Source organism: Pristis pectinata, chromosome 25, assembly GCF_009764475.1.
Source record: "Pristis pectinata isolate sPriPec2 chromosome 25, sPriPec2.1.pri, whole genome shotgun sequence".
Taxonomy (NCBI): Eukaryota; Metazoa; Chordata; class Chondrichthyes; order Rhinopristiformes; family Pristidae; genus Pristis; species Pristis pectinata.
Genome location: NC_067429.1, coordinates 32853824 through 32881293, shown reverse-complemented (window position 1 = coordinate 32881293; position 27470 = coordinate 32853824). Strand labels below are relative to the sequence as shown.

General features: G+C 46.6%; 1 protein-coding gene across 1 annotated transcript; it reads left to right on the top strand.

Annotated features, from left to right (window-relative positions):
* On the top strand, positions 1-27469 carry ssbp1 (single-stranded DNA binding protein 1). The gene is made up of 7 exons (XM_052038667.1): positions 1-105; positions 1697-1742; positions 11742-11802; positions 14283-14423; positions 22083-22170; positions 25279-25367; positions 27246-27469. Exons 2-7 carry the CDS (start codon positions 1719-1721, stop codon positions 27287-27289), a joined length of 447 nt encoding a protein of 148 aa, XP_051894627.1. The 5' UTR covers positions 1-105; positions 1697-1718; the 3' UTR covers positions 27290-27469.
* The last annotated feature ends 1 nt before the right edge of the window (position 27470 follows it).

Genomic DNA, 27470 nt, shown 5'->3' with positions numbered 1-27470 from the left:
TCCGCCGAACGCCGGCCCGAGACGACCAAACGTCATTTCCGGTTCCGGTGTTTGCAACTCAGAAGCGCGAGCGGGGAGACGCCGGGATCCGCGGGAGAGAGAGAGGTGGGTGAAGGGGGAGGGGGAGGGAGTGTGGGGAGACGGTGGGGATGGGGATGGGGATGGGGATGGGTGGGGGTGGGAGGTAGGGGTTGGGGAGGGGGAGGAGAGAGGGAGGTGGGTACCCGGGCCCGGTAGGAGGAGAGAGAGGTGGGTGCCCGGGTGGATGGAGAGAGAGGGAGGGTGGGTGGAGGGGGGAGAGAGAGGGAGGGAGGGAGCCGGGGGTGGGGGGGTGAGAGGGGTGTGTGGGGGAGGTGGGGTAGGGGGGATGGGTAGAGGGGAGGGAGGGGGGAGATGGTGGGGAGGGGGATGTGGGGTGTGGTGTGTGGGGGAGGGGTGGGGGAAGAGGGGGTCGGGGAGGGGAGGTGGGGTGTGGGGGAGGGGTGGGGGGGAAGGGGGGGTCGGGGTTTGGGGGCGTGGGGGGTGAGGTGGGATGAGGGGAGGGGAGAGGAGAAAGGTGGGGAGGGGTGGGGGGAAGAGGGGATCGGGGGAGTGGTGGGGGGTTGGGGGCTGGGGGCGTGGGGGGTGAGGTGGGACGGGGGGGAGGGGAGAGGAGAAAGGTGGGGAGGGGAGAGGAGAGGAGAGGTGGGTGCCCGGGCCCAGTGGGGGGAGAGGAGAGAGGTGGGTGCCCAGGCCCGGGGGAGGGTGGGGGGTGGAGAGAGGTGGGTGCCGTGGTCCGACCCACAGAGCCCGGGTCTGTCTCTGCCACCCGGGCATGAATGTGATGAACTCTGCTGTACTCCTGATCCCACCAGCGTGTTGGGAGACTTCATCACTGCTGCGGTCTCACCTGGGTTCGCTTCATTTCTGCCTGATCCGATACTTTTGTCCTTCCATCCTTTGGCGACGGAAGTCCCTGTGCCGTTTGCCTCTGTGTGGCCCGCTGTACCGGCACGTTAACTTCCACTTCTTCATTCCCAAGGCCCCCAGGACTCTCTGAACACCAGCAATGATTTAAACAAAGTACACAGCTGTTCTTCTCTGAGAGTTGTCAGGTTTTTGTATGATGACAAGCCCGAGAGAGGGATGCTAAGTTGTTAAGTATCGTTCAGGCTGAGCCAGATATTTTTTGCAGCACTGGGGATCAGGCAGTAAAATGAGTTGAGGCAAATGATATGATCGGCCGTAGTCTTGTCGACTGGCAGAGCTGAGTTGAGGGGCTCCATCACCTTCTAAGTTTCCCACATCTCCTTAGTTTTTTTCAGAATACTTCACCGGAACTTTCCTTAATCAGTTAACTGAAAGTTTGTGCCTTGCACTGTTGCCCATGAGGTTGTGTGTAAGCCAGTCAGCATTGTGGACCGAAATGTCCTAGCCTGGTGTGCAGTAACAATGGGTGTGCTTCTGGTGGTCTCAATCTGCAGTGACAGTGAATTTGTATTGGACTTGTACAGGTAGTGCCCTAACAGTGTGTCAGGTGAAGGTTTTGTAATTGCCTACAACAGAGTGAAAGTGAATGGTGACTATTCAAAATCCTCCAAGGTAATCAGATTTGAATGGTAAGTTGCATGAAGCCCACACTGCAATAATTGATATAATGAAGAAATCTCCTCGTACTGTACTTTTTAAAAATGCCCTCCTTCTTAACTCTTTTCAGGAAACATCTAGAGCACCAAAAGATGTTGCATGGGTGTGCATTCAATGTAAGTTTACTGTTTAATGATCATTTTGCTGTATTTTTCTTTACCTCTGTCGGTCTGATTGGATGCTACTTCTAACCGTTTCAGACAGCACTGATCAGTCTGGCCTGTTTGTATCCAGACTCTGTCACCCAGTTCCTTTGTTACCATGACGAGACCTCTTCGAGTTTGATTATTTGCATTTAGCGCTGTCAGACTGTGGGGAGGTCTGTGCCAGTCAGACTGTGCGTGATGGTTGGGGGTAAGACGGGTTCTGTACAGTCATTTTTTATTCATTTTTCACAGCCTGGACATCACGGGCAAGACCAATATTCATTGTCCATCCTTAACTGCTCCTGAGATGTGGGCGATCCAACTTTTCAAACTGCTGGGCTCACAGCCTTACAACAACCAGGCTTTTCCCTGCTGCCTTTCTTGAAGAGGGGAACCATGTTTGCTGACCTCCAGTCATCTGGTACCTCACTTGTGTCCAGCGAAGATTTACAAGCTGTTGGTGAGACCATACTTGGAGTATTGTGTGCAGTTATGGTTCTCAAGATACAGGAAGGACATCATTAAGCTGGACAGGGTGCAGAAAAGATTCACGAGGATGTTACCAGGACTGGAGGGCTTGGGTTATAAGGAGAGACTGGATAGGCTGCTTGCCCTGGAGCATAGGAGGCTGAGGGGTGACGTCATAGAGGTACATAAAATCATGAGGGGCCGAGATAGGGTTGATATACACAGTCATTTTCCCAGGGTAAGGGAGTCTACAACTAGAGGGCAGAGGTTGAAGGTAAGAGGGAAAAGGTTTAAAGAGGACCAGAGGGGCAGGTTTTTCCACACAGAGGGCGATGGGTCTGTGGAACGAGCTGTGGGAGGAAATGGTTGAGGTTGGTACAATGTTTAAAAGACATTTAGACAGGTTCATGAACAGGAGAGGGTTAGAGGGATATGGTCCAAACATGGGCAAATGTGACTAGCTCATTAAGACAACTCGGTTGGCAATGACAAGTTGGGCTGAAGGGCCTGCTTCTATGCTGTATAACACTATGACTCTCCCTAGCCAGACCACCTTCTCATAATCTTATCAGCTTCTTCCCCTCCACCATCAGATTTCTGAGTGATAAGACAAGATATCTTTATCAGTCACATGTACATCGAAACACACAGTGAAATCCATCCTTTGCATAGAGTGTTCTGGGGGCAGCCCACAAGTGTCGCCACGCGTCCGGCACCAACATAGCATGCTCACAACTTCCTAACCTGTACGTCCTTGGAATGTGGGAGGAAACCGGAGCACCCGGAGGAAACCCACGCAGACGTGGGGAGAACGTACAAACTCCTTACAGACAGTGGCAGGAATTGAACCCAGGTTGCTGGCGCTGTAATAGTGTTACGCTACCTGCTACTCTACATGGTCCATGAACCCATGAATACTAACTCGTTATTTTTTGCACTGTTTATTTTTGTAATTTACAGATTTTTGTCTTTGCACTGTACTGCTGTCACAAAATAACAAATTTCACATCATACGTAAGTGATAATAAACCTGATTCTGATTCTCTTCAGGGAAGACAAACCCACCCTACCCAATCTCTCCCCATAACTAAAGTTCTCCAGTCCAGACCACTTCCTGGTGAATCTCCTCTGCACTCTGTCCAGCCCAATCACTTACTTTCTATCGTGTGGCAACCAGAACTTCACACAATGCTCAAAGTGTGGCTCAATTAGTGTTTTGTCAAGTTGCAATAAAATGTCCCCATTCCTGTTACTCTTGGTTAGGCACCTTGGGCATAGAAGCACACAGCACGGAAACAGGACCTTTAGCTCCAACTGGTCCGTGTCGAACAAGGTTCCCAGCTAAGTTATTCCCATTTGCCCACATTTGGCCCTTATCCCTCTAAACTTTTCCTATCCATGTACCTGTCTAAGTGCCTTGTAGATGTTATTAACATACTGCCTCAATCACTTCCTCTGACAGCTCATTACATATACAGAGCACACTCTGGGTGAAAAAGCTACCCCTCAGGTTCTTACTAAATCTCTCCCCTCTCACTTTAAACCTGTGCCTTCTAGTTCTTGATTCCCTAACCCTGGGAAAAAGACTGTGTGCATTCACCCTATCTATTCCTCTCATGATTTTATACACCTCTCTAAGATCATGTCCTTTTCCTATGCTCCAGTGAATAAAGTTCTAGCCTGCTCAACCCCTCTCTATAATTCAGTCCCTCAAGTCCCAGCAACATCCTTGTAATCTCCCTCTGCACCCTTTCCAGCTTAATGGCATCTTTTCTATGGCAGAGTGACCAAAACTGAACACAATGTTCCAAATGTGTATCCAATTAGCCAGCTCTCCCTGGATCCCATGCGATCTAACTTTCCATAGCAGCCTGCCATGCAGAACCTTATCAAGTCCTTACTGAAATCCAGATAGACTACATCTACCACCCTGCCTTCATCAACCTTATTGGTTGCTTCTTCAAAAAACTCAACCAGATTCGCGAGGCGTGATCTCCCATGCACAAAGCCATCCTGACTATCCCTAATCAACCCCTATCTGCTTGTATACCTTATCCCTCAGATTCCCCTCCAGTAACAACCACCACACACGTCAGGGCTACTGGTCTATAGTTCCCAGGTTTTTCTTTGCCGCCCTTCTTAAATAAGGGTACAGCATTAGACCCCATCCGGTGCTCTGGCACCTCACCGGTGGTTAATGATGATCCATATACTTCAGCCAGGGGTCCCGCAATTTCTTTTCTGGCTTACCACAGTGTTCTTGGATATACCTGATCAGGCCCTGGAGATGGATATACCTGATCAGGTCCTGAAGATTTATCTACCTTCATACATTTCAAGAGATTCGATACCTCCTCTGCTGTAATGCAGACTATCCCCATCAATTATTGCAAGTTCCAAAGTCTTCATGTCCTTCTTTATGGTAAAAACTTATTCATTGAGTACCTTGTCCAGCACTGCTGCTCCACACATAGATATTCACTTTGGTCTTTGGGAAAGTGCAGGTGTATGGCCCAACTGCATTGCTGTATGGGCCAAATGACTTCCTCTGGGCTGCACAGTTCCAAATTCCAAATGGTAAAAATGTTAAATAATTGTCTGATCTTAGTGTTAATTCACTTGATCCCAGCTGCCTGTACCTGACCCATGCTTGCTTCTTTATCCTCACCAGAGCATCAATATCCCTCATCATCCAGGGTTCCCTACTCCTGCCAGCCTTGCCCTTCACTCTAACAAGAATATGCAAACCTTGAACTCTTGTTATTTTGCTATTAAATGTCTCCCACTTGCTGGATGCCCCTTTGCCTGCAAAAAACCTATTCCAATCAACTTTTACAAATTCCTGTCGAATACCATCAAAATCTACTTTGTCCCAATTTAGAACTTTAACTTGTGGACCAGATCTGTAACATTCCATAACTAGTTTAAAACTGATAGAACTGGTCCCAAAATGCTCCCCCCGACACCCCAGTCACTTGTCCTGCTCCGTTTCCCAAGAGTAGGTCAAGTTTTGCTTTCTCCCTAGTAGGACCCTCTATATGCAAGATGGCACTGAAGTGTAGCAACTTGTTGTAAGTTACGCTCTGCAGATCTACTCATTACTTCTATTACAGTCGTTCTCCTGTTTTAAATCTAAATTCTATTTACCAGAGAACTTCCCTGACCACGCTTCTCAAATTCTGCCCCATCTAAGCCCTTGGCATGATGGCAGTCCCAGTTTATATAAGGTCAGCGTGGATGAGCTGGGCCAAAGGCTTTGCTGCCATCCTGTCTACAAATCTCATCCAGGACCTCAGCAATCTTGACCCTTCCCTCTATAGTGGCCTGGGATAAATCCCATCCTGTCCTGCGGATGTGCCCACCTTTAACCCTGCCACGGCATTGAGTACCTCTTATTTATGGACACCTGCACTGTACCTTCACCTTCCCCTTCCCCTTTACTGAATCTTCCAACTACAAAGTCCATTTCCTGTGTGAGTACTGATGAAAAGTATTCATTTATGACCCGAGCTTTACCTTCTGGCTCCACACACACATTGCCCCTGTTGTTCCTAATGGGCCCTCTTTTTTTTTCCCCTGATTATACTTACCTTAATATACTTACAGAACACCTTCAGATTTACCTTAATCCTGTCTGCCAGTGATTTCTCATGACCCCTCTTTGCCCTTCTAATTTTCCTTTTAAGTGCCTCTCCATACTTTTTATACTCATGACAACCCTCCACTGTCATTAGTTCGCTATACCTGTCTAATACTTCCTTTTTTCTCTATCCAACCCTCAGTATCCTTCCTAATCCAGGGGTCCCAGTACTTGTTACCTGCTATTTCTGCTTTCAATGCTTCCCACTGTGCAGATGCAGACACCTGCAAGTAGATGCTCCCAATCTCCCTTTGCCAAGCCCTTCCCGCAATTTAAGACCTTAATTACTTGTCCATCCCTCTACTTTACCATTACCACTTTAAAATAAATGGAGTTATGATCGCTATCTCTAAAATGTTCCCCAGCTGACACTCTCTCCACCTGACCAGCTCCATTCCCCCAAGGTCCAGCAGTGCTCCTTCCCTCATTGGTCTGTCTACATGCTGCATCAAAAGCCTTTCCAGGACACCCCTCAAAAATTCCACCCCCTCTGAGGCTTTAATGCTAAGGTAATCCCTGTTAATATTTGGGAAATTGAAGTCCCCCAGTGCAATAACCATATTCTCTGATATCTGCCACATTTCTGTTCATCTCCTGTTGACTGTTGTGAGGTCCGTTACACACCCCCAGCCAATTTGTTTCTAATCTCTATCCATGTGGCCTTGTTTGAGGAGCCTTCCAGGATATCCTCCTTCTGTATTGAAGTAATGCAGTCTTTGGGTAACAGGATGATAGTGGTCTCAAAGCAGGTGGGAACTTCAGATTGAAGCAGGGAGAGGTTAAATATGTCTGCAAGTACCCCGCCAGCTGATCTGTGCAGGATCTAAGGACACAGCCAGGGACACCATCTGGGCCAGACGCTTTCTTGCGGTTCACTCTCCAGATGACTGATCTGATGTCTGCAACGGTGACTGTAGGTTCAAGTGCATTGGAGGCTGTCAGGGTGGGTGGTGACGTTCCAATCCCCTACTGTTCAAAATGTGCATAGAATGCATTAAGCTCACCGGGAAGGGATGCACTGTTGTCAGCGATGCTGCCCAACTTTGTTCTCTAGCCCATTATAGCATGTAAGCCCTGCCACAACTGACAGCTAGTCTGGGACTCTGTTTTGAACTGGTATTCTCTCTTGGCATCGCCGATGGCTTTACGAAGGTCGTATCTCGATCTCTTGTACAGGTCAGGGTCACCTGATTTGAACGCCGCAATCCTGGACCTCAGTAGGGAGTGGATCTCCTGGTTCATCCATGGTTTCTGATTTGGGAATACCTGGATTGTCCTCTTTGGTACACAGTACTCTATACACTTGCTGATAAAGCACCGCCCAGTCGCTCTGACATCACCATCATGAAATGCTCCAGCCTCCCAGACAACCTCGACCCACTGCAATTTGCTGACCACCGAAACAGGTCCACGATGGACGCCATCTCCCTGGCCTTACACTCATCTCTGGAGCATCTGGACAGTAAAGACACTTACGTTAGACTATTGTTTTCTGACTACAGCTCTGCATTCCATACTACAATTCCAAGCAAATTCATCTCCAAACTCCAAGACATGGGATTCAACATCTCCCTTTGCAAATGGATCCTTGACTTTCTGACCAACAGACCACAATCAGTGAGGATAGACAGCAACACTTCCAGCACGATTATTCTCAACTGGTGCTGCAAAAGGCTCTACTCCCTATACACTCATGACTTTGTGGTCAGACTCTGCTCTAACTTCATCCAGAAATTTGCAGATGACACCACCGTAGTGGGCAAAATCGCAAATAATGATGAGTTGGAGTACAGGAAGGAGATGGAGAGCTTAATGACATGGTGTCAGGACAACAACTTTCCCCCCAATGTCAACAAAACAAAAGAGCTGGTCATTGAATTCAAGAAGGGGGGTGGTGCACACGCCTCTGTCTACATCAACAGTGCTAAGGTCGAGAGGGTTGAGGACTTCAAGTTCCTGGGAGTGAACATCACCAATAACCTGTCCTGGTCCAACAACATAGATACCATGGCCAAGAAAGCTCACCAGTATCTCTTTCCTCAGGAGGCTAAAGAAATTTGGCTTGTTCACTTTGACCCTCACCAATTTTTATCAATGCAGCATAGAAAGCATCCTATCTGGATGCATCATGGCTTGGTACAGCAACTGCTCTGCCTGGGACCGCAAGAAACTGCGGAGAGTTGTGGAAACAGCCCAGCGCATCACGGAAACCAGCTTCCCCTCCATGGACTCTGTCTATACTTCTTGTTGCCTCTATAAATCAGCCAGCATAATTAAAGACCCCAACCATCCTGGACATTCTCTCTTCTCCCATCGGGCAGAAGATACAAAAGCCTGAAAGCACGTACCACCAGGCTCAAGAACAGCTTCTATCCCACTGTTATGAGATTATTGAATTAGTACGATAAAATGGACTCTTAGAAAGGGTTGGGAATCTAACTTCAGGCAACACGGGGAGGCGGTGAATACAGGATTGAGGGTGTTGTAGTTAAGTGCACGCAGTATACTTAACAAGGTGAATGAGTTTACAGCGCAGATCGAAATTGGTGTGTATGATGTCGAGGGCATCACGGAGACATGGCTGAAAGAGGGTCAGAGGTGGGATCGAAATATCCAAGGATACACATCGAAAAGACAGGCAGGTGGGCAGAGGGGGAGTAGTGGTCCTGTTGGTAAAAAATGAAATCAAATCAATAGCAAGAAGCGATGTCAGATCAGACGATGTAGAATCTTTGTGGGTAGAGTTGAGGAATCGCAAAGGTAAAAAGACCCTGATGGGAGTTATGTACAGGCCTCTGAATAGTAGTCAGGATGTGGGGTACAAAATACCCCAGGAGGTAGAAAAGGCAATGTTACAGTGATCATGGGGGGCTTCAATATGCAAGTAAACTGGTTGGTAGTGGAGCGCAGAAAAGGAATTTGTGGAATGTCTGCGAGATGGCCTTTTAGGGCAGCTTGTGGTCGAACTCACTAGGGAACAGGCAATTCTGGATTTGGTATTGTGTAATGAAGCAGACTTGATCAGAAAGCTTAAGGTAAAGAAATCCTTAGGAGGCAGTGGCCATAGTCTGATAGAATTCACCTTGTAGTTTGAGAGAGAGAAGCTGAAATCTAACTTATTACAATTGAGTAAAGGTAACTATAGAGACCTGAGAGAGGAGCTGGCCAGAGTTGATTGGAAGGGGACCCTAGCGGGGAAGACAATGGAGCAGCAGTGACAGGAGTTTCTGGGAGTAATTCGGGAGACACAGCAGAATTTCATCCCAAGGAAGAAGAAGCACAGTAAGAGGAGGACGAGGCAGCCATGGCTGACGAGGGAATCAGGGACAGCATAAAAGCAGAAGAGAAGGTAACAAGCAGGTTAAGAACCAACAGAGGATAACTAAAAAAAGCTGTAAGGGAGGAGAAGATGAAATATGAGGGTAAACTAGCCAGTAATATAAAAGAAGATTTCAAAAGTTTATTTTAGATACTTAAAGGGTAAGAGAGAGGCAAGAATGGACATTGGACTGGTTGAAAATGATGCTGGAGAAGTAGTAATGGGGAAGTGGTGGAGGAGCTAAATAAGTACTTTGCATCAGTCTTCACAGTGGAAGACACCAGTAACGCGCAAGAAATTCAAGTGATTCAGGTGGTAGAGGTGAGTGTCGTGGCCATTACTGAGGGGAAGGTGCTGGGAAGCTGAACGGCCTGAAGGTGGATAAATCACCTGGACCAGATGGAGCTGAAGGGATTGTGGAGGCATCTTTCAAGAACTACTGGGGTCAGGGAGGGTCCCAGAGGACTGGAAAATCAAAGGTGACACTGCTGTTTAAGAAGGGAGGGAGGCAAAAGACAGGAATTTATAGGCCGGTTAGCCTGACCTCAGTGGTTGCTGAGCTTTAGCATCCATTATTAAGGATGACATTTCGGAGTACTTGGAAGTATATGATAAAATAGGATGAAGTTAGCATGGTTTTGTTAAGCAGGAGATCTTGCCTGACAAATCTGTTGGAATTCTTTGAGGAGGTAACAAGCAGGTTAAACAAAGGACAGTCAGTGGATGTTACTTGCTTGGATTTTCAGAAGGCCTTTGACAAGGTGCTGCACATGAGGCTGCTAAACAAGGTAAGAACCCATGGTGTTGGAGGCAAGGTACTAGCATGGATAGAAGGTAGAGAATGGGGATAAGTGGGTCCTTTTCAGGATGGCTGCCAGTGACTAGTGGAGTTCCTCGGGGGTCGGTGTTAGGACCACGACTTTTCACTTTATACACAAATGATTTGGACGAAGGAACTGATGACATTGTGACCAAGTTTGCAGACGATAGGGGTGGAGGAACAGGTAGTGTCCCAGAGGCAGGGGGTCCGCAGAAGGACTTGGACAGGTTGGGAGAGTGGGCAAAGTGGCAAATGGAATACAGCGTAGGGAAAGATGGAGTTATACACTTTGGTAGGAAGAATAAAGGTGTAGGATTTTTTTAAATAGGGAGAAAATTCAGAAATAGGAGGTGCAAAGGGACTAAGGAGTCTTAATTCAGGATTCCCTCAAAGTTAACTTGCAGGTTGAGTTGGTAGTAAAGAAAGCAAATGCAATGTTAGCATGCATCAAGAGGGCTAGAATATAAAAGCAAGGATGTACTGCTGAGGCTTTATACAGCATTGGTCAGACTGCATTTGGAATATCGTGAGCAATGTTGGCCTTGTATCTGACGAAATGAGAGGAGAGGGTCCAGAGGAGGTTCACAAGAATGACGCTGGGAATGAAATGCTTAATGTATGATTTCTCTGATGTCTCTGGGCCTGTACTCAATGGAGTTCAGCAGGATGAGGGGGGATCTCATTGAAACCTGCCAGATACTGAAAGGCCTGGATAGAGTGGAAGTGGAGAGGATGCTTCTATCAGTGGGAGAGTCTAGGATCTGAGGGCACAGCCTCAGAATAAAGGGACGCCCCTTTCAAACTGAGATGAGGAGGAATTTCTTTAGCCAGAGGGTGGTGGATCTGTGGAATCTGTTGCCACAGAGGGCTGTGGAGGCAAAGTCACGGTGTATTTAAGGCTGAGATTGAGAGGTTCTTGATTGGTAAGGGGGTTAAGGGTTACGGGGAGGTGGTGGAAGAATGGGGTTGAAAAAAATCAGCCATGATTGAATGGTGGAGCAGACTTGATGGGCCGAATGGCCTAATTCTGCTCCTGTATCTTACGGTCCCATGGAATAAATGGACTTGATTGAAGACTGACATCTGTGATGGCAGGGATGGAAAGAAGAACCAGAGATGGATCACATATTCAACACCTCTGCCTGAACGTGGTTGTGAAAGCTTCAGCCTTTTCTGTAGCACTGGCCTGCTCTCCCTGCCATTGTTGAGGAGGGAGATGTTCCCAGAGCTTTCTCCCCCGTTAGTGGTGTAATTGTTCCTGACCTCTGGTTGGTTTGTTGTGAGGTCACTGACCTCTGTGTTGTGTGCTGTTTGTGCTGTTCACCATCCAGGTTTAGCAGCTTCATCTACTCGACAATTCATTGAGAGTTATGCCTGGTGCTGCTCCCAGGACGTCCTTCCAGATGCCGCACTAAGCCAGGGTTGATCCCATGCCTTGAGTAATGGTAGATTGAGCCATGTGGTTTGAGGTTGTGACGTTGTACATTTCTAATGTTGCTGGGTGTCCTCAGTGCCTCTTGGATGCCCAACTGAGCAGCCAGATCTGTTCTGAGTCCATCCCTCTGAGCATAATTACAGTGCCACACAGACCAATGTTGTGGTTGGGTGAACTTCAGCCGATCTGACAGTTTGGGTTTTATTCTGTCAGCCAGCCTGCCCTCTGGCTCTGTCTGTGGGTCAGTCCGTCCGATGATGATTTTGATAGTGTGTATTTTCCTGCAGGTTGTTCGACAGCTGGTGAGACATCAGGTGACAGATGCTTCCTCCCTTGTACTGGAGAGATGTGAGTGCAAGATTTCTGTCAATCTTAAATCTCATAGTCAAAGGGTCATGCAACCACACAGATCAGAAACAGGCCCTTTGGCCCAACTAGTCCCTGCTGACCAGGGTGCCCATCTAAGCTAGTCCCATTTGTCCATGTCTGACCCATATCCTACTGAACCTTTCCTATCCATGTGCCTGTCTCAATGTGTTTTACCACTTCTTCTGGCAGTTTGTTCCATATATGCACCACCCTCTGCGTGAAGAAGTTGCACCTCAGGTCCCTTTTTAAATCTTTCCCCTCTCACCTTAAACCTGTGCCCTCTGCTTTTTCATCCCCTTTCCCTGGGAAAAAGACTGCATTCACCCTATATATACCCCCTCTTATTTTATACACCTCTCTAAGGTCACCCCTCAGCCCCAAGATCCAATGACTAAAGTCCGCCTACTCAACCTCTCCCAATAACTCAAGCCCTTAAGTCCTTGCAGCATTCTCGTAAATCTTCTTTGCACTCTTTCCAGCTTAATGACGTTTTTCCTATAATAGGGTAACCAAAACAGTACACAGTACTTCAAAGGTGGCCTCACCAATGTCTTATATAATTACAGCATAATATCCCAGCTCCTTAACTAAATGCCCTGACTGATGAAGGCTAGTGTGCCAAAAGCCTTCTTCACCACACTGTCTACCTGTGACTTCACTTTCAGGAAACGATGTACCTGAACATCAAGATCCCTCTGTCCTACAACACCCTACCATTTACTGTAAAAGTTCTACCTTGATTTCACTTTCCAAAAGGTTGTGGATGATACTAAAATAGGTGGTATCATACACAGTGAAGAAAGTTATCATAAATTACAGAGGATCTTGATCAGCTAGATTAGGTAAGCCAAGGATCGGCAAGTGGCAAGTCCATCCCTCTGAGCATAATTACATTGCCACACAGACCAATGTTGTAGTCGGGTAAACTTCAGCCGTTCTGGCTTTCAATTCAGATAAGTGTGAGGTGTTGCATTTTGATAAGTCAAACCAGGATAGGTCTTTCGCATTGAATGGTCGGGCACTGGGGAGTGTTGTGCAATAGAGGGACATTGGTGTTCAAGTACATAGTTCCCTGAAAATGATGCCACAGGTAGACGGGGTAGTGAAGAAAGCGTTTGGCATGCTGGCCTTCGTCACTCCTGGTGATGGACATTGAAGTCCCCCAACCAGAGTATATGTTGCACCTTTGCCACTCTCTGTGCTTCCTCCAAGTGGTGTTCTACATTGATTCATCAGCTGAGGGGTTTGAGGGGGTGAAGTGGTAGGGAGCAGTAGATGGTACACAGCAGAAGGTTTCCTTGCCCAAATTTAACCTGATGCCATGAGAGTTCTGTCGATATTCCTTTGTTCTCTCAGTTAATAGGGATTCCATTACTTTTCCTAATACCAATATTAAGCTAACAGGTTTATAATTTCTCAGATATATTTTGTTCTCCTTCTTACCTGCTCTGGTTCATTCCCTGTTACTTGATCCAATAGCAAATCCTCTGCAATTGTAGAGTCATAGAATCATACAGCACAGAAACAGATCCTTCTGCCCAACTCGTCCATGCTGACCACGGCATCTTCCTGAGCTAGTCCCATTTGACTGCATTTGGTCCATCTCTCTCTAAGCCTTGTCTATCCATGTACCTGTCCAAATGTCTTCCAAATGTTACAATTGCACCCACCTCCACCACTTTCTTTGACAGCTCGTTCCAGTAATTTTTATGTCTTGCACTATACTGCTGCCGCAAAACAACAAATTTCACAACATATGTCAGTGATAATAAACCTGATTCTGACCCAGATTTTAGCATACTGAGTTTGAAGGATGTCCTGTGTACATCGCAGAAACTTCATTCTCTTATCCCTTTTATTCGGTCTTTGGTAGTCGAAATCCCCTGTGGTTATGATTCTGTGCTCTTTACTCATTTCCTGATGCATCTGTATATTTCTTCCCCGACTCTGCTTGTACTATTACGTCTTCAGTAGACGATGTCAGTTGGTTTGTTTGTGCTTTCATTTTTTTATATCTAGCCATATGGATTCTGTTCTTGTTTTCATTAATAGCTATGGGTCTTTTCTACTGCCATTGGCCCATCCCTGACAAGTACCAGTACTGCTCCTCTTCTCTTCCCCTCTCTATTTTCTTGATCCTGAGTGTTCTGTAGCCATGGTCAGCAATTCCATGTTTTATCACAGACACGGTGCATTGCGATGTAGATAGTTTCATTCGTTTTTAATATCGTTTCCCTTTGCTTTCTGTTACAATTTTCTCCAGTGCCCTCAATATCCTCCCTTACTTCATTTCTTTCCCAGTGTCTCTCCTTCTGTTTTGATTATATTTAAGCAGTTTATCTGCAGCTCCCTCCCCCTTCCTGGCAATCCCCACCTCTGGTGCCTTGGTAGGTGTTCCCTTGTTGTAGCTGGAGTTGGTTGCAGACTGCTTGAATTTCAGTTGTTCTGTCTCTCTGCAGCCTTGAATCGGGTTCAGTTGCTTGGCCGGGTTGGGCAGGATCCTGTTATGCGACAGGTTGATGGAAAGAATCCTGTAACAATCTTCTCATTGGCCACCAATGAAATGTGGCGATCAGGAGACAGCGATACATTTGCATCAGGTAATGACCAAACACCACATGACTCAGGTTCTCATCTGGATATGGCTTGGGGGTGACACTCATTACTCCAAGTCCAAGGTCCATCGAAAGGTGACAGTTTGTCATTGTTAAAAAGTTGGGAATGTAAGCACAGTGGATACGATACATACTGCTTTAAACTTCTCACTCTTGTTTTCATTAGTTCCTGGTTAAACAGAATTTTGCCTTAACACAATTCTTTTCTGTTTGCAAGTTCTAATGGCCTCGGCCTCACCCTATTCTATCTCTATTTCTAATATCCTCTAGCTCCACACTCTCCAATTCTCACTTTATAAACTCTTTACCCCTCCACCCTTCCCCACATTTTAGAACATAGAACAGTTCAGCACAGGGACAGGCTTTTTGGCCCAAGATCTTGTGCTGAACTAATTAAACTAGTAGTTAAATGCCTAAGTAAACCAATCCCTTCTCCCTACTCAAGCCCTTGTCCCTCCATTCTCTGTATATCCATCTGTCTAAGGGCCTCTTAAATGCCTCTATCATATTTGCCTCCACTACCACTCCTGGCAGCACATTCCAGGCCCCCACCACTCTGTAAAAATGAACTTGCCCCATACATCTCCTTTGAACTTACCCCCTCTCACTTTAAATGCATGGCCTCTGGTATTAGACATTTCAACAAGACACCAGCTGTCTAACCTGTCTATGCCTCTCAGAATCTTATAAACTTCTATCAGGTCTCCCCTCAGCCTCCGCTACTCCAGAGAAAACAACCCAAGTTTGTCCACCCTCTCCTCATAGCTCATACCCTCTAATCCAGGCAGCATCCTGGTAAACCTGCACCCGATTAAAGCCTCTAGACAGTAATGGTATACTGTCCGTTTACATAGGAGCTCTCAAAGTGCAACAGCTCATACTTGGCCAGATTAGAGTCCATCTGCCATTTCTCTGCCCATATCTGCAACTGACCTATATCCCGCTGTGTCCTTTGACAATCTTCTACACTGTCCACAACACCACCAATCTTTGTGTCATCAGCAAACTTACTAACCCACCCATCCATGTTTTCATCCAGGTCATTTATATGTATCACAGACAGCAGAGGTCCCAGTACAGATCTCTGTGGAACACCACTAGTCATGGACCTCTAGCCAAAATAAGTCCCATTGACCACTACTCTCTGGCTGCTATGGGCAAACCAGTTCTGAATCCAAACAGCCAATTCACCGTGGGTCCCATGCATCTCAATCTTCTGGAGGAGCCTCCCATGTCAAATGCCTTACTAAAATCTACGTAGACAACATCCACAACTCTGCCCTCATTAATCACCCTCGTCACCTCCTCAAAAAAAACTCAATCAAGTCAGTGAGGAATGATGTGCCCCGCACAGACCCATGCTGACTGTACCTAATTAAGCCATGGCTCTCCCAATGCTCATGAATCCTCAGAATCAAGTTTATTATCACCGACTTAGATGACGTGAAATTTGTTGTTTCGTGGCAACAGCACAGTGCAAAGGCATAAAATCTATAAATTACAATAATAAATAGTGCAAAAAAAAAAGGAATAATGAGGTAGTGTTCATGAATCGTTCAGAAATCTGATGGCAGAGGGGAAGAAGCTGTTCCTGAATCATTGAGTTTGAGTCTTCAGGCTCCTGTACTACCTCCCTGATGGTGGTAACGAGAAGAGGACATGTCCCAGATGGTGAGAATCCTTAATAACTATGCCGCTGCCTTGAGGCACCACCTCTTGAAGATGACCTCGATGGTGGGGAGAGTTGTGCCCGTGATGGAGCTGGCTGAGTCTACAACCCTCTGCAGCCTCTTGCGATTCTGTGCATTGGAGCCTCCGTAGCAGGTGGTGACGCAACCAGTCAGCATGCTCTCTACTGTACATCTATAGAAATCTATAAGAGTCTTTGGTGACATACCAAATCTCCTCAAACTCCTAACGCAGTAGAGCCGCTGGCATTCCTTCTTTGTGATTCCATCAATGTATTGGGCCCAGGATAGATCCTCAGAGATGTTGACGCCCAGGAACTTGAAGACTCACCCTTTCCACCGCTGACCCCTCAATAAGGACTGGTGTGTGTTCTCCCGACTTCCCCTTCCTGAAGTCCACAATCAGTTCCTTGGTCTTGCTGACGTTGATTGTGAGGTTGTTGTTGCGACACCACTCAACCAGCCGATCTATCTCACTCCTGTACGCCTCCTCAGCGCCAACTGAGATTCTACCAACAACAGTGGTGTCACTGGTGAATTTATAGATGCTGTTTGAGCTGTGTTTAGCCACACAGTCATGAGTGTGGTGAGAGTAGAGCAGTGGGCTAAGCATACTTGAGGTGCGCCTATGTTTATTCTTAGGAATCCTCTCCAGTAGCTTCTCTACCATTGACATGAGCTCACCAGTCTATATTTATCCTCATGCTCTTAATGTAGGTGTAGAATGCCTTAGATTCTCTTTAATTCTATTTGCCAAGGACATTTCATGGCCCCTCCTGGCTCTCATAATTCCCTTCTTAAGTTCTTTTCTAGCTTCTTTATAATCCGCAAGGACCCTGTTTGATTTTAGCTTCCTAAACCTTACATGCACTTCCTTTTCCTTCTTGACTAAATTCACCACCTCTCTTGTAATCCAAGGTTCTGTCACCTTGCCATCCTTGTCCTTCCTTCTTACTGGAACCTCCCTGTCCTGTACTCTGTGCAGTTGGTCTTTGAACATCCTCCACATGTCAGACGTGGACTTGCCCAAAAACAGCTGTTCCCAATTAACTCTCCCTAGTTCCTGCCTAACACTCTCGTAATGTACCCTGCTCCAATTTAATACTCTCCCGCAGGGTCCATACTTATCCTTATCTATAACTATCTTAAAACTTAAGAGTTGTGATCACTGTTCCCCAAACATTCCCCAACTGAAAGGTCAGTCACTGGCCAGGCTTATTTCCCAACACCAGGTCCCGTACAGCCCCTCCTATAGTTGGACCATTTACATACTGATATAAGAAACCCTCCTGGATGCTTCTAACAAGTTCTGCCCTATCTGAACCTCTTGCACTAAGGAGGCCCCAGTCTATATTGGGGAAGTTGAAGTGACACACCACAACTCCTAAACCATGTAAGGTTTAGGAAGCTAAAATCAAACAGGGCCCTTGAGGATTATAAAGAAGCTAGAAAAGAACTTAAGAAGGGAATTATGAGAGCCAGGAGGGGCCATGAAATGTCCTTGGCAAGTAGAATTAAAGAGAATCCCAAGGTTTTTATTTTTTGCACCTTTTCCTAATCTCCTATGGTTCCCAGGTTTTTCTTTGCAGCCCTTCGTAAATAAAGGCACAACATTAGCCTCCCTCCAGTCTTCTGCTGCCTCACCCTTTGCTAATGGTGATCTGTATATCTCAGCCAAGTCTCCTGCGATTCTCCAGTGTTCTTGGATATACCTGGTTGGGCCCTGGAGATTTATCTACCTTCATATGTTTTAAGACATCCAGTACCTCCTCTGCTGTAATGCAGACTATCCCCAAGACATCCTCACCAACCATCTCAAGTTCCAAACTCTTCATGTCTTTCTCACGGTAAAAACAGAGGAAGAATATTCATTAAGGACGTCACTCATCTCCTGCGGCTCCACACGTAGATGTTCACTTTTTAAGGGGCCCGATTCTCTCCCTAGTTACTCTTTTTCCCTTAATATACTTAAAAAATCTCTTTGGATTCCCTTTAATCTTCTCTGTCAAAGCTATCTCATGCCCCCTTTTTGCCCTCCTGATTTCTTTCTTGAGTACACTCCTGCATCCCCTATACTCCTCCAGGGATTCACTTGATCCATGCCTCCTTTTTCCTGATCAGAGCATCAATATTCCTTGTCATCCAGTGTTCCCTACTCCTGCCAACCTTGCCCTTCAATCTTAACAGGAACATCCAGACCTTGATCTCTCAATATTCCACTTTTAAAAGCCTCCCACTTGTTGGCTTTGCCTGCAAACAACCTACTCGAATCCACTTTTGCAAGTTCCTGTCTGATACCATTATAATTCACCTTGCCCCCAGTTTGGAACTTTTAACTTGTGGGCCAGACCTGCCCCTTTCCATAACTAATGTATCACTAATAGAACTATGGTCACTGGTCCCAAAGTGGTCCCCCACTGACACCTCAGTCACTTGTCCTGCTGTACTTCCCCAATAGTAGGTCCAGCTTTGCCCTCCCCCTGCTAGGTCCCTCTGTATATTGCCTGAGGAAACTTTCCTTGGCACAATGGCAGTCCCAGTCTATTTTCGGAAAGTTAAAATCCCCCATGGTGAAAACCCAATTATTCGTGCAATTTCAAAGTCAAAGTTGAGTTTATTGTCATATGCACAAGTGCATGTATGCACATTGGAAAACTTGCAACAGTTTCACAGGCACGTAGCATCAGGTAAGCAGCATTCACAAGAGAAACATAAATTAAACATAAATTATATACAATTTTTATAAGAAGGAACACAAAACAAAAGAGAAGTCCATTTATGTGCAAAGTGGTCATAGTGTTGCTGAACTATAGTGATTAGGGTTGTGCCAATTGGTTCAAGAACCTGGTGGTGTGGGACTTAAGGTTTCTCTACCATACCCGTAATACTCCGTGAATTGTAATAAACACTGTTCAGCCCATCAGTCCGCCCTGTCCATTAACCCAGCCCTGCCTGTCCTTCTTTTCAGCCTTACGTGACCTAACCTCGAACTTCCCTCAATTCCTCCAATCTCTGACCTACTGCTCTGTTGCCCACACCCCTGCCACATTAGTTTAAACCTTCCCGAGTAGCACCAACAAACCTCCCTGTGAGGATATTGGTTCTCCAGTTTAGGTGCAGCCCATCCCACCTGCCGTGGAAGAGAGCCCAATGATCCATGTACCTGAAGCCCTCCCTCCACCAGCCATGCATTTATCTGTATTTTCTTCCTACTTGCTTTGTGGCACAGGGAATAATCCTGAGATTTACAACCCTGCAGGTCGGAATTTTAACTTTCTGCCTACTCCCTAAATTCTCTTTGCAGGACTTCATCTCTCTTCCTGCCCAATGTCATTAGTACCAGTGTGGACCACGACCTCTGGCTGCTCGCCCTCCCCTCTGAGAATGTCCTGCGCCTGGTCAGAGACATCCCGGACCCTGGCAGCATCCTGGAGTCTTGCTCCTGGCCACAGAAATGCCCATCTGTACCCCTGATAAAGAGTCCCTGATCACTAATGCTCACCTAGTCCTTGCCCTACCCTGCTGTTCAACTGATCTGACTGCCACTGATCTGGCTGATGCTGTCATTAGCCCCTGAGAAGCCATTCCACCAATAGTATCCACAACAGTATACTTGTCTGAGAGGGGGATAGTCACAGGGGACTCCTGCACTACCTGCCTGCCCCTCCTGTCACTCACCCATCGATCTCGCTGAACCTGCAGTGTGACCACCTCCCTGAAACCCCTGTCTATAACACACTCTGCCTCCTGTATGTTCCTCAGTGACTCCAACTGCCCTCCAACCCATCCGTGCGGTCTGAGAGGAGCTGCAACCAGACACACTTCCTGCAGCGTCAGGGACACTCAACCCTGATCTCCCCCAGGAGGAGCACAGCACTCCACTGACTGCCATCACTGCCTCTTTCACTAACTAGTAGACTAAAGAAAAGGAAATATTTCACCTTGCCTTACTTTTTGCTGCTCATCCTCCTCACCGAAGCTAGCACTTCAACCTCTACAGCAACACTTTGACCTTCTATTTGTGCATGTTGTTGAAATCCTCATGAGAGTCATCACATATCTGATATTTGATTCTTTAACATACTTCATTTCCTGACACCATTGCCTCTGACTCGGAAGTTTGTGGATTCTTGACCCACTGCAGATTCCTAGACACAAACACAGGCTGATAGTTCAGCACGGTGTTAAAGTGCTGCCTATGGGAGGATCTGTCTTTGTAATCCTTCGTAATCCTGGTCAACTGGAGGTCAAAGAGACATGACGTAATTTTCTAAAAAGATAGGGGCATTGTTCTGAGACTCTTGGCGAATATTTATCCATAATGACTAAAGCAAGTTATTTGTACATTCTGTCATTGCTATTCCCGGGACTTGGCTGTGTGCAGATTGTCTGAGTGGTGACAACACTTAGAAAAGTACTTTCATGGGTTGCAGAAACCATAGAAAAACAGCACAGAAAACAGGACATTCAGCCCTTCTAGTCTGTGCCGAAACATTATTCAGCTAGTCCCATTTACCTGCCCCCAGCCCATACCCCTCCAGACCTCTCTCGTCCATGTATCTATCCAATTTACTCTTAAAAGTTAAGAGCGAGCCCGCATTTACCACATCAGATGGCAGCCCATTCCACACTCCCACCACTCTTTGAGTGAAGAAGTTCTGTCTAATGTTCCCCCTAAGCCTTTCCCCTTTCACCCCAAAGCCATGTCCTCTTGTACTTATCTCTCCTAATCTAGGTGGAAAGAGCCTACTTGCATTTACTCTGTCTATACCCCACATAATTCGATAAACCGCTATCAAATCTCCCCTCATTCTTCTACACTCCCAGGATTAAAGTCCTAACCTGTTCAATCTTTCCCTGTAACTCAACTCCTGAAGAGCCGGCAACATTCTAGTAAATCTCCTCTGCACTCTTTCAATCTTACTGACATCCTTCCTATAGTTAGGAGCTAATGATGCAGCTCTGCAAAACTCTGGTTAGACCACACTTACAGTACTGTGTCCACTTCTGGTCGCCTCATTATAAGAAGGACGTGGAAGCATTGGAATGGGTGCAGAGGAGATTTACCAGGATGCTGCCTGGATTGGAGAGTATGGATTATGAGGAGAGACGAAGGGAGCTAGGGCTTTACTCTTTGGAGAGGAGGAGGATGAGGGGAGACATGATAGAGGTATACAAAATATTAAGAGGAATAGATAGAGTGGACAGCCAGCGCCTCTTTCCCAGGGCACCAGTGCTCAATACAAGAGGGCATGGCTTTAAAGTAATGGGTGGGGGAAGTTCAAGGGAGATATCAGAGCAAGGTTTTTTACCCAGAGTGTGGTTTGTGCACGGAATGCGCTGCCTGGGGTAGTGGTGGAGGCAGATACATTGGTCAGGTTCAAGAGATTGTTAGATAAGCTTATGGAGGAATTTAAAATAGGGGGATATGTGGGAGGAAGGGGTTAGATAGTCTTAGGCGTGGTTTAAAGGCCGGCACAACATGGTGGGCCGAAGGGCCTGTATTGTGCTGTATTGTTCTATGGTTTTAGCCCTTTCCATCTGCTTCCCATCTGCTTACTTGATTCACTAAACCCCTGTTCTAGGCACCTTCACTGTTATACTATCAGTTTCTGCTGAAGTACGTACAAAATCATGTCCCTCAATAGTCCTTCCACTCTCCCCTTAATTACACTTGCTCCACCCAAGCATTGGTTGTGAGATACCAGGATCTTCCACTAACTCAAAGCTTTAGCCTTCTGCAGCCATCTCCTCCCACCAACAAATCTCCCTCCTGTTTCATTCTGTTCCTCCTGTGGCTGATGCAGCCCCAGATCATTTCAGTGGCTCTAACTAGACAGCACTTTCACAGAACTAAAGGATGGATGTTGGGAATGTAATCTAAGGCTCTTATCATGATCAATCAATCTCTCAGCACGAACAATGGTCTGGTAAAGTTGTTGCTGAATTATTGCAGGAGACATCAGCCAGAAGACAACTTGGCACCGAATTTCCATCTTCAGACCTGGTTTGAGAGATTTGGCTTATCAGTATGTGAAGAAAGGGTAGGTACAGTTGCATCAGACAGACCCACTCACTTATTCTGTTGAAGGGCACTTGTGAACAAAACGTAGACATTCAAGAATCTCCGTTCAGGGCCAAGAAATGGTACAGAGCCACCTTCAGCTTCTCAAAGCTAATATGGATTAGACAACTTGGGGACTTTGCATAGTCACATTGACTGACTCCACGTCCTCCACAACCAGTACCCACCGTCCTCTGCCACGTTGTTCCTGGGGTTGATGAGGGCGGTGCAGTGATGCAGCAGTTAGTGCTGCTGCCTCACAGCTACAGTGACCGGCTTCTATCCTGACCTCTGGTGCTGTCTGTGTGGAGTTTGCACATTCTCCCTGTGACCGTGTGGGTTCCCCCCCGGGTGCTCTAGTTTCCTCCCACATCCCAAAGATGTGCTGGTAGATTAATTGGCCGCTGTAGATTGTCCCTGGTGCTTAGGTTAATGGCAAAAGGAATCAAAGGGGTGTTGATGGAGATGCGAGATAGAACAGGTTTTGCAGGGTACACCGAAATAGGATAGGAATGGTACTGGTGAGATTCTCCTTCAGAGCTGAAGTGAACCTGACTGACCAAACGACGTCATTTGTTGTCGTAAGGCAAGATTCCAGGAGGGTAGATTGATTACCCAGTGCCATGGTTAACCGGGAGTATTATGTGCAGTTCTTGTCGCCAGGGGAGAGGATAGATAGGGTTAAGCTGCAGAGGGTGCAGAAGAGATTCACAAGGATGTTGCTGGGACTTGGAGGGCTTGAGTTATAAGGAGAGACTCTACAGGTGGGAACTGTTTTCCCTGGAGTGAGGGAGGCTGAGGGTGACCTGATAGAGGTTTATAACATCATTAGGTGAGTAGTCACTGTCTTTTTACCCAGTTTAGGGGAGCCTAAAACCAGAGGGCATGGGTTTAAGGTGGGAAGGGAAAGATTTAAAGGGGAATCTGAGGGGCAAGTTTTTCACTCAAGAGGGTGGTGGGTGTATGGAATGAGCTGCCAGAGGAAGTAGGTACAGTTACAACATTTAAAAGACATTTAGACAGGTAAATAGATAGAGTCATAGGTACAGAGTGAGCCAGGGAACTACAGGCCACTCAGCCTGACATCAGTGGTGGGGAGGTTACCAGAGGGAATTCTGAGGGACAGGATCGACCAGCATTTGGATAGACAGAGTCTGATTAAAAGGAGCCAGCATGGCTTTGTGCGTGGAAAGACATGCTTGATGAATCTTTTAGTTTTTTGAAGCAATAACCAAAAAGGTAGATGTGGGTGGGGCAGTGGATGCTGTCTATTTGGACCTTGACAAGGTCCCGCATAGCAGGCTGGTCTGGAAGGTTGGGTCCCATAGAATTCAGGGAGAGCTAGTTAGGTGGCTTCAAAATTGGCTGTGGTAGGAAGCAGAGGGTGGGGGTTGAAGGTTGTTTCTCGGAATGGAGGCTGGTGACTGGTGCTGTGCCACAGGGGTCGGTGTTGGGACCCTTGTTATTCGTTGTTTATATAAATGATTTGGATGCATGTGCGCAAGGCTTGATCAGTACGTTTGTGGATGACACAAAGTTAGGAGGTGTTGTTGATAGTGAAGAAGGTTATCGGAGATTACAGGGGGATCTTGATCAGTTCAGGAAGTGGGCCGAGGAGCGGCAAATGGATTTCAATACAGATAAGTGTGAGGTGATGCATTTTGGAAAGTCAAACCAGCATAGGACTTGGACCATGAATGGTAGGGCACTGGGGAGTGTAATGGAACTGAGGGACCCAGGAGTACAAGTGCATAGTTCATTGAAAGCGGCATCACAGGTAGACAGGGTGGTGAAAAAGGCACTTAGCACGCTGGCCTTCATCAGTCAGGGCACTGAGTATCGGAGTTGGGACATTATGTTGCAGTTGTATAAGTTGTTGGTGAGGCCGCACTTGGAGCACTGTGTACAGCTTTGGTCATCCTGTCATAGGAAAGACATGGTTAAACTGGAAAGAGTGCAGAGAAGATTTACGAGGATGTTGCCAGGACTCAAGGGCCTGAGTTATAGGGAGAGGTTGGCCAGGCTCGGTCTTTATTCCTTGGAACGTAGGAGAATGAGAGGCGACCTTGTAGAAGTGTTTAAAATTATGAGAGGCATAGATAAGGTGGACGGTCTTTTCCCCAGGGTAGGGGAGTCCAAAACTAGGGGACGTCAGTTTAGAGTGAGAGGGGAAAGATTTAAAAAGGACCTGAGGGGCAACTTTTTCACGCAGAGGGTGGTGAGTGTATGGAACGAGCTGCCAGAGGAAGTGGGTGAGGCAGGTACAACAGTATCATTTAAGAAGCACTTGGATAGGTACATGGAGGGGCGGGGCTTGGAGGGATGTGGACCGAATACAGGAAATTGGGACTAGCTGGGTGGGCACTGTGGTCTGCATGGACTGGCTGGGCCGAAGGGCCTGTATTTCACTGTGACTCTGGCTTATCCCTGCTGCCCTTCCTGAGAAACACATTTCCTGCCGTCCAATAATCTGGCATGTTGAAGGCAGTGTTGAATTTTATTATCCCTTGCCTCCCACAGCAGCCTGCGACACTTCATATCAGACCCTGGTGATTTGTTCACCTCCAAGCCCACTGAGACACCCAGTAGAGCTGCTGCAGCTTGATGGACCTGGGTTTGATCCTGACCTCGGGTGCTGTCTGTGTGGAGTTTGTACGGCCTCCCTGTCACCCCATGGGTCTCCTCTAGGTGTTTGAGCTCCTCCCAGATCACGCAGACGTGTGGGTTGGTGGGTTAATTGGCTGCTGTAAATTGCACCCCCCACCCCCCCCCCACCCCATTCCCCCAGTGTGTAAATCTGAACCGGGGGAGAGGTGAGGAGGATATGGGGAGAATAAAATGGAAGAAGTAGTGCGTTAGTGTAACTGGGTCAGTGCATTGCTGCGTCACTCTGACTTTCTCTGACCCAGTGGATGAAAGGCCACTGACCTGAAGTGTTAACTGTGTGTCTCTCTCCACAGACCCATGGAGTATCTCCAGTATTTCAGTATTTTCTGTTTTTATTTCATATTTCCACCATCTGCAGTAATTTACAACTCATGAATATAATCTTCTGTTTAGATTTATTTTTCTGTCTTTTACTGAGTAGAGCGAGGATTTATGTGGAAGGGAAGCTGGACTATGGTGAATATACTGACAAAAGCAATGTTCGGCGACAGGCAACAACTGTTGTGGCAGGTGGGTTCCTTCTGCTTTAGTGTGGATTTGGGTTTAATGTGGGAAAGTGCAATTGGACCTGGTGGCCCTTTCTTAACCAGCACAGATACAATGGGCTGAATGGCTTCCAGTGTTTTGTTGGATAATTCTGGTTACCTCACCTTTGAGCAATTAGAATGGAGAACTGAGGGACATTGAAGGAGAGAACACAAGATGACATAAAGTCTTTTATAAACATTTAAACAGTAACAGCATGGTCAAAGGAAGTGCTTCTAATGAGGGACCGAGAAAGACAATGTTTTAGAAGTAGCCATTGTAAAGCATAACTTGTACCGCACAGGAGGTATCTCTGAAAGGAAGACAGGAAGTCTTCCTTTTCCTATAAATGTCATCCTTCACGTATTTATTCAGTTTCTGCTAAAGTTATTACAGAATCTACTTTCACCACCTTTGTGCCAGTGAAGTTAGTCATGGCTGATTCAGGGTAACTTCACCGCCGAGGCTCCCTATTGTCACTCCTAATTCTTTCAAAATAGGTCACTTGTGTTAAGTTTCAAGTGTCCATTTCTCCTAAATCTGAGTTTCCTATCAGTTGTACTCTTTGAAAAAGGCAAACAACCCCATCTGGTCTCATTACTGAAAGGCTCCATCCCAGGCAAGAGCCTGGTGAATCCACTCTGCACCCTCTACAGTGCAGTTACCTCCTTCCTATAGAGTGGGGATAGAACTGCACACAGGGCACCAGCTGTGGCCTAACCGTTGTTTTATAGAGTTGTATCGTCAACTCGGTCATCTTGTGTCCTGTGCCCCAGCTAATGGAGGCAAGTATCCTGTACTCCTTCTTTACCATTGCCTGTGATGCCACCTTCAGAGATCCTTGGACTTGTCCAGTTGCTCCTCAATACTCCTTGCCCACATTTGGCCCACATCCCTCTAAACCATTCCTACCTGTGTGCCCGTCCAAATGTCTTTTAAATGTTGTTATTGTACTGGCCCCAACCACTTCCTCTGGCAGCTCGTTCCACAGACGCACCATCCTCTACGTGAAGAAGTTGCCCCTCAGGTCCCTTTTAAACTCTTTCCCCTCTAAACCTATGCCCTCTAGTTTTTGGTTCCATTTCCTTAGGGGGAGAAAGACTGTGTGTATTCACCCTGTCAATGCCCCTCATGATTTTTTACACCTCTATAAGGTCACCCCTCAGTCTCCTACGCTCCAAGGAATAAAGTCTTAGCCTGCCCAACCTCTCCCAATAACTCAGGCCCTCGAGTCCTGGCAACGTTCTCGTGAATCTTCTTTGCATTCTTTCCAACTTAATGACATCTTTCCTATAACAGGGTAACGAAAACCTGTACACAATATTCCAGGGGTGGCCTCACCAGTGTCTTGTACAAGTGCAACATAATGTCCCAACTCCTATTCTCAGTGCCCTGACTGATGAAGGCCAGTGTGCCAAACACCTTCTTCACCACCCTGTCTACCTGCAACGCCGCTTTCAGAGAACTATGTACTTGCACTCCTAGGTCTCTCTGTTCCATAACATTCCCCAGGGCCCGACCGTTCACTGTGTAAGTCCTACCCTGGTTTGATTTCCCAAAAAGCAACACCTCACATTTATCTGGATTGAAAGCCATTTGACAATCCTCAGCCCACATACCCAGCTGATCAAGAACCCCCCTGTAATTTTTCATAACCTTCTACACTATTTACAAAACCACTCATTTTAGTATCATTGTAAACTTACTAACCATGCCTTGTACATTCACATCCAAATCATTTATATAGTCAAAATAATCGAAGATGGGAAGTGTAGAGACCTGGAAACAAACAGTAAATATCATGTAACTTTTCATCAGATTTTATCCATTTAACCTAGTCATCATTTTTTTTTCCTTTTACAGATAATTTAATATTTCTAAGCGACTCTGTCAAAGAGAAGATCTAGCCCCAAGCAGCTCTCGGGGCTGCTGCTGAGAGGAGCTGTTTTTCATGATTTTCTGTTTCTGTTTGTCACTGTGGACTAGGCTGCAGGGGGCTGCTGCTGTCACTTTCACCACATCATGAAGTTTTTGGGAATTTGATTGTCATTCAGTGCACAAAGATTAAAAATAAATCAGTGGTCGATG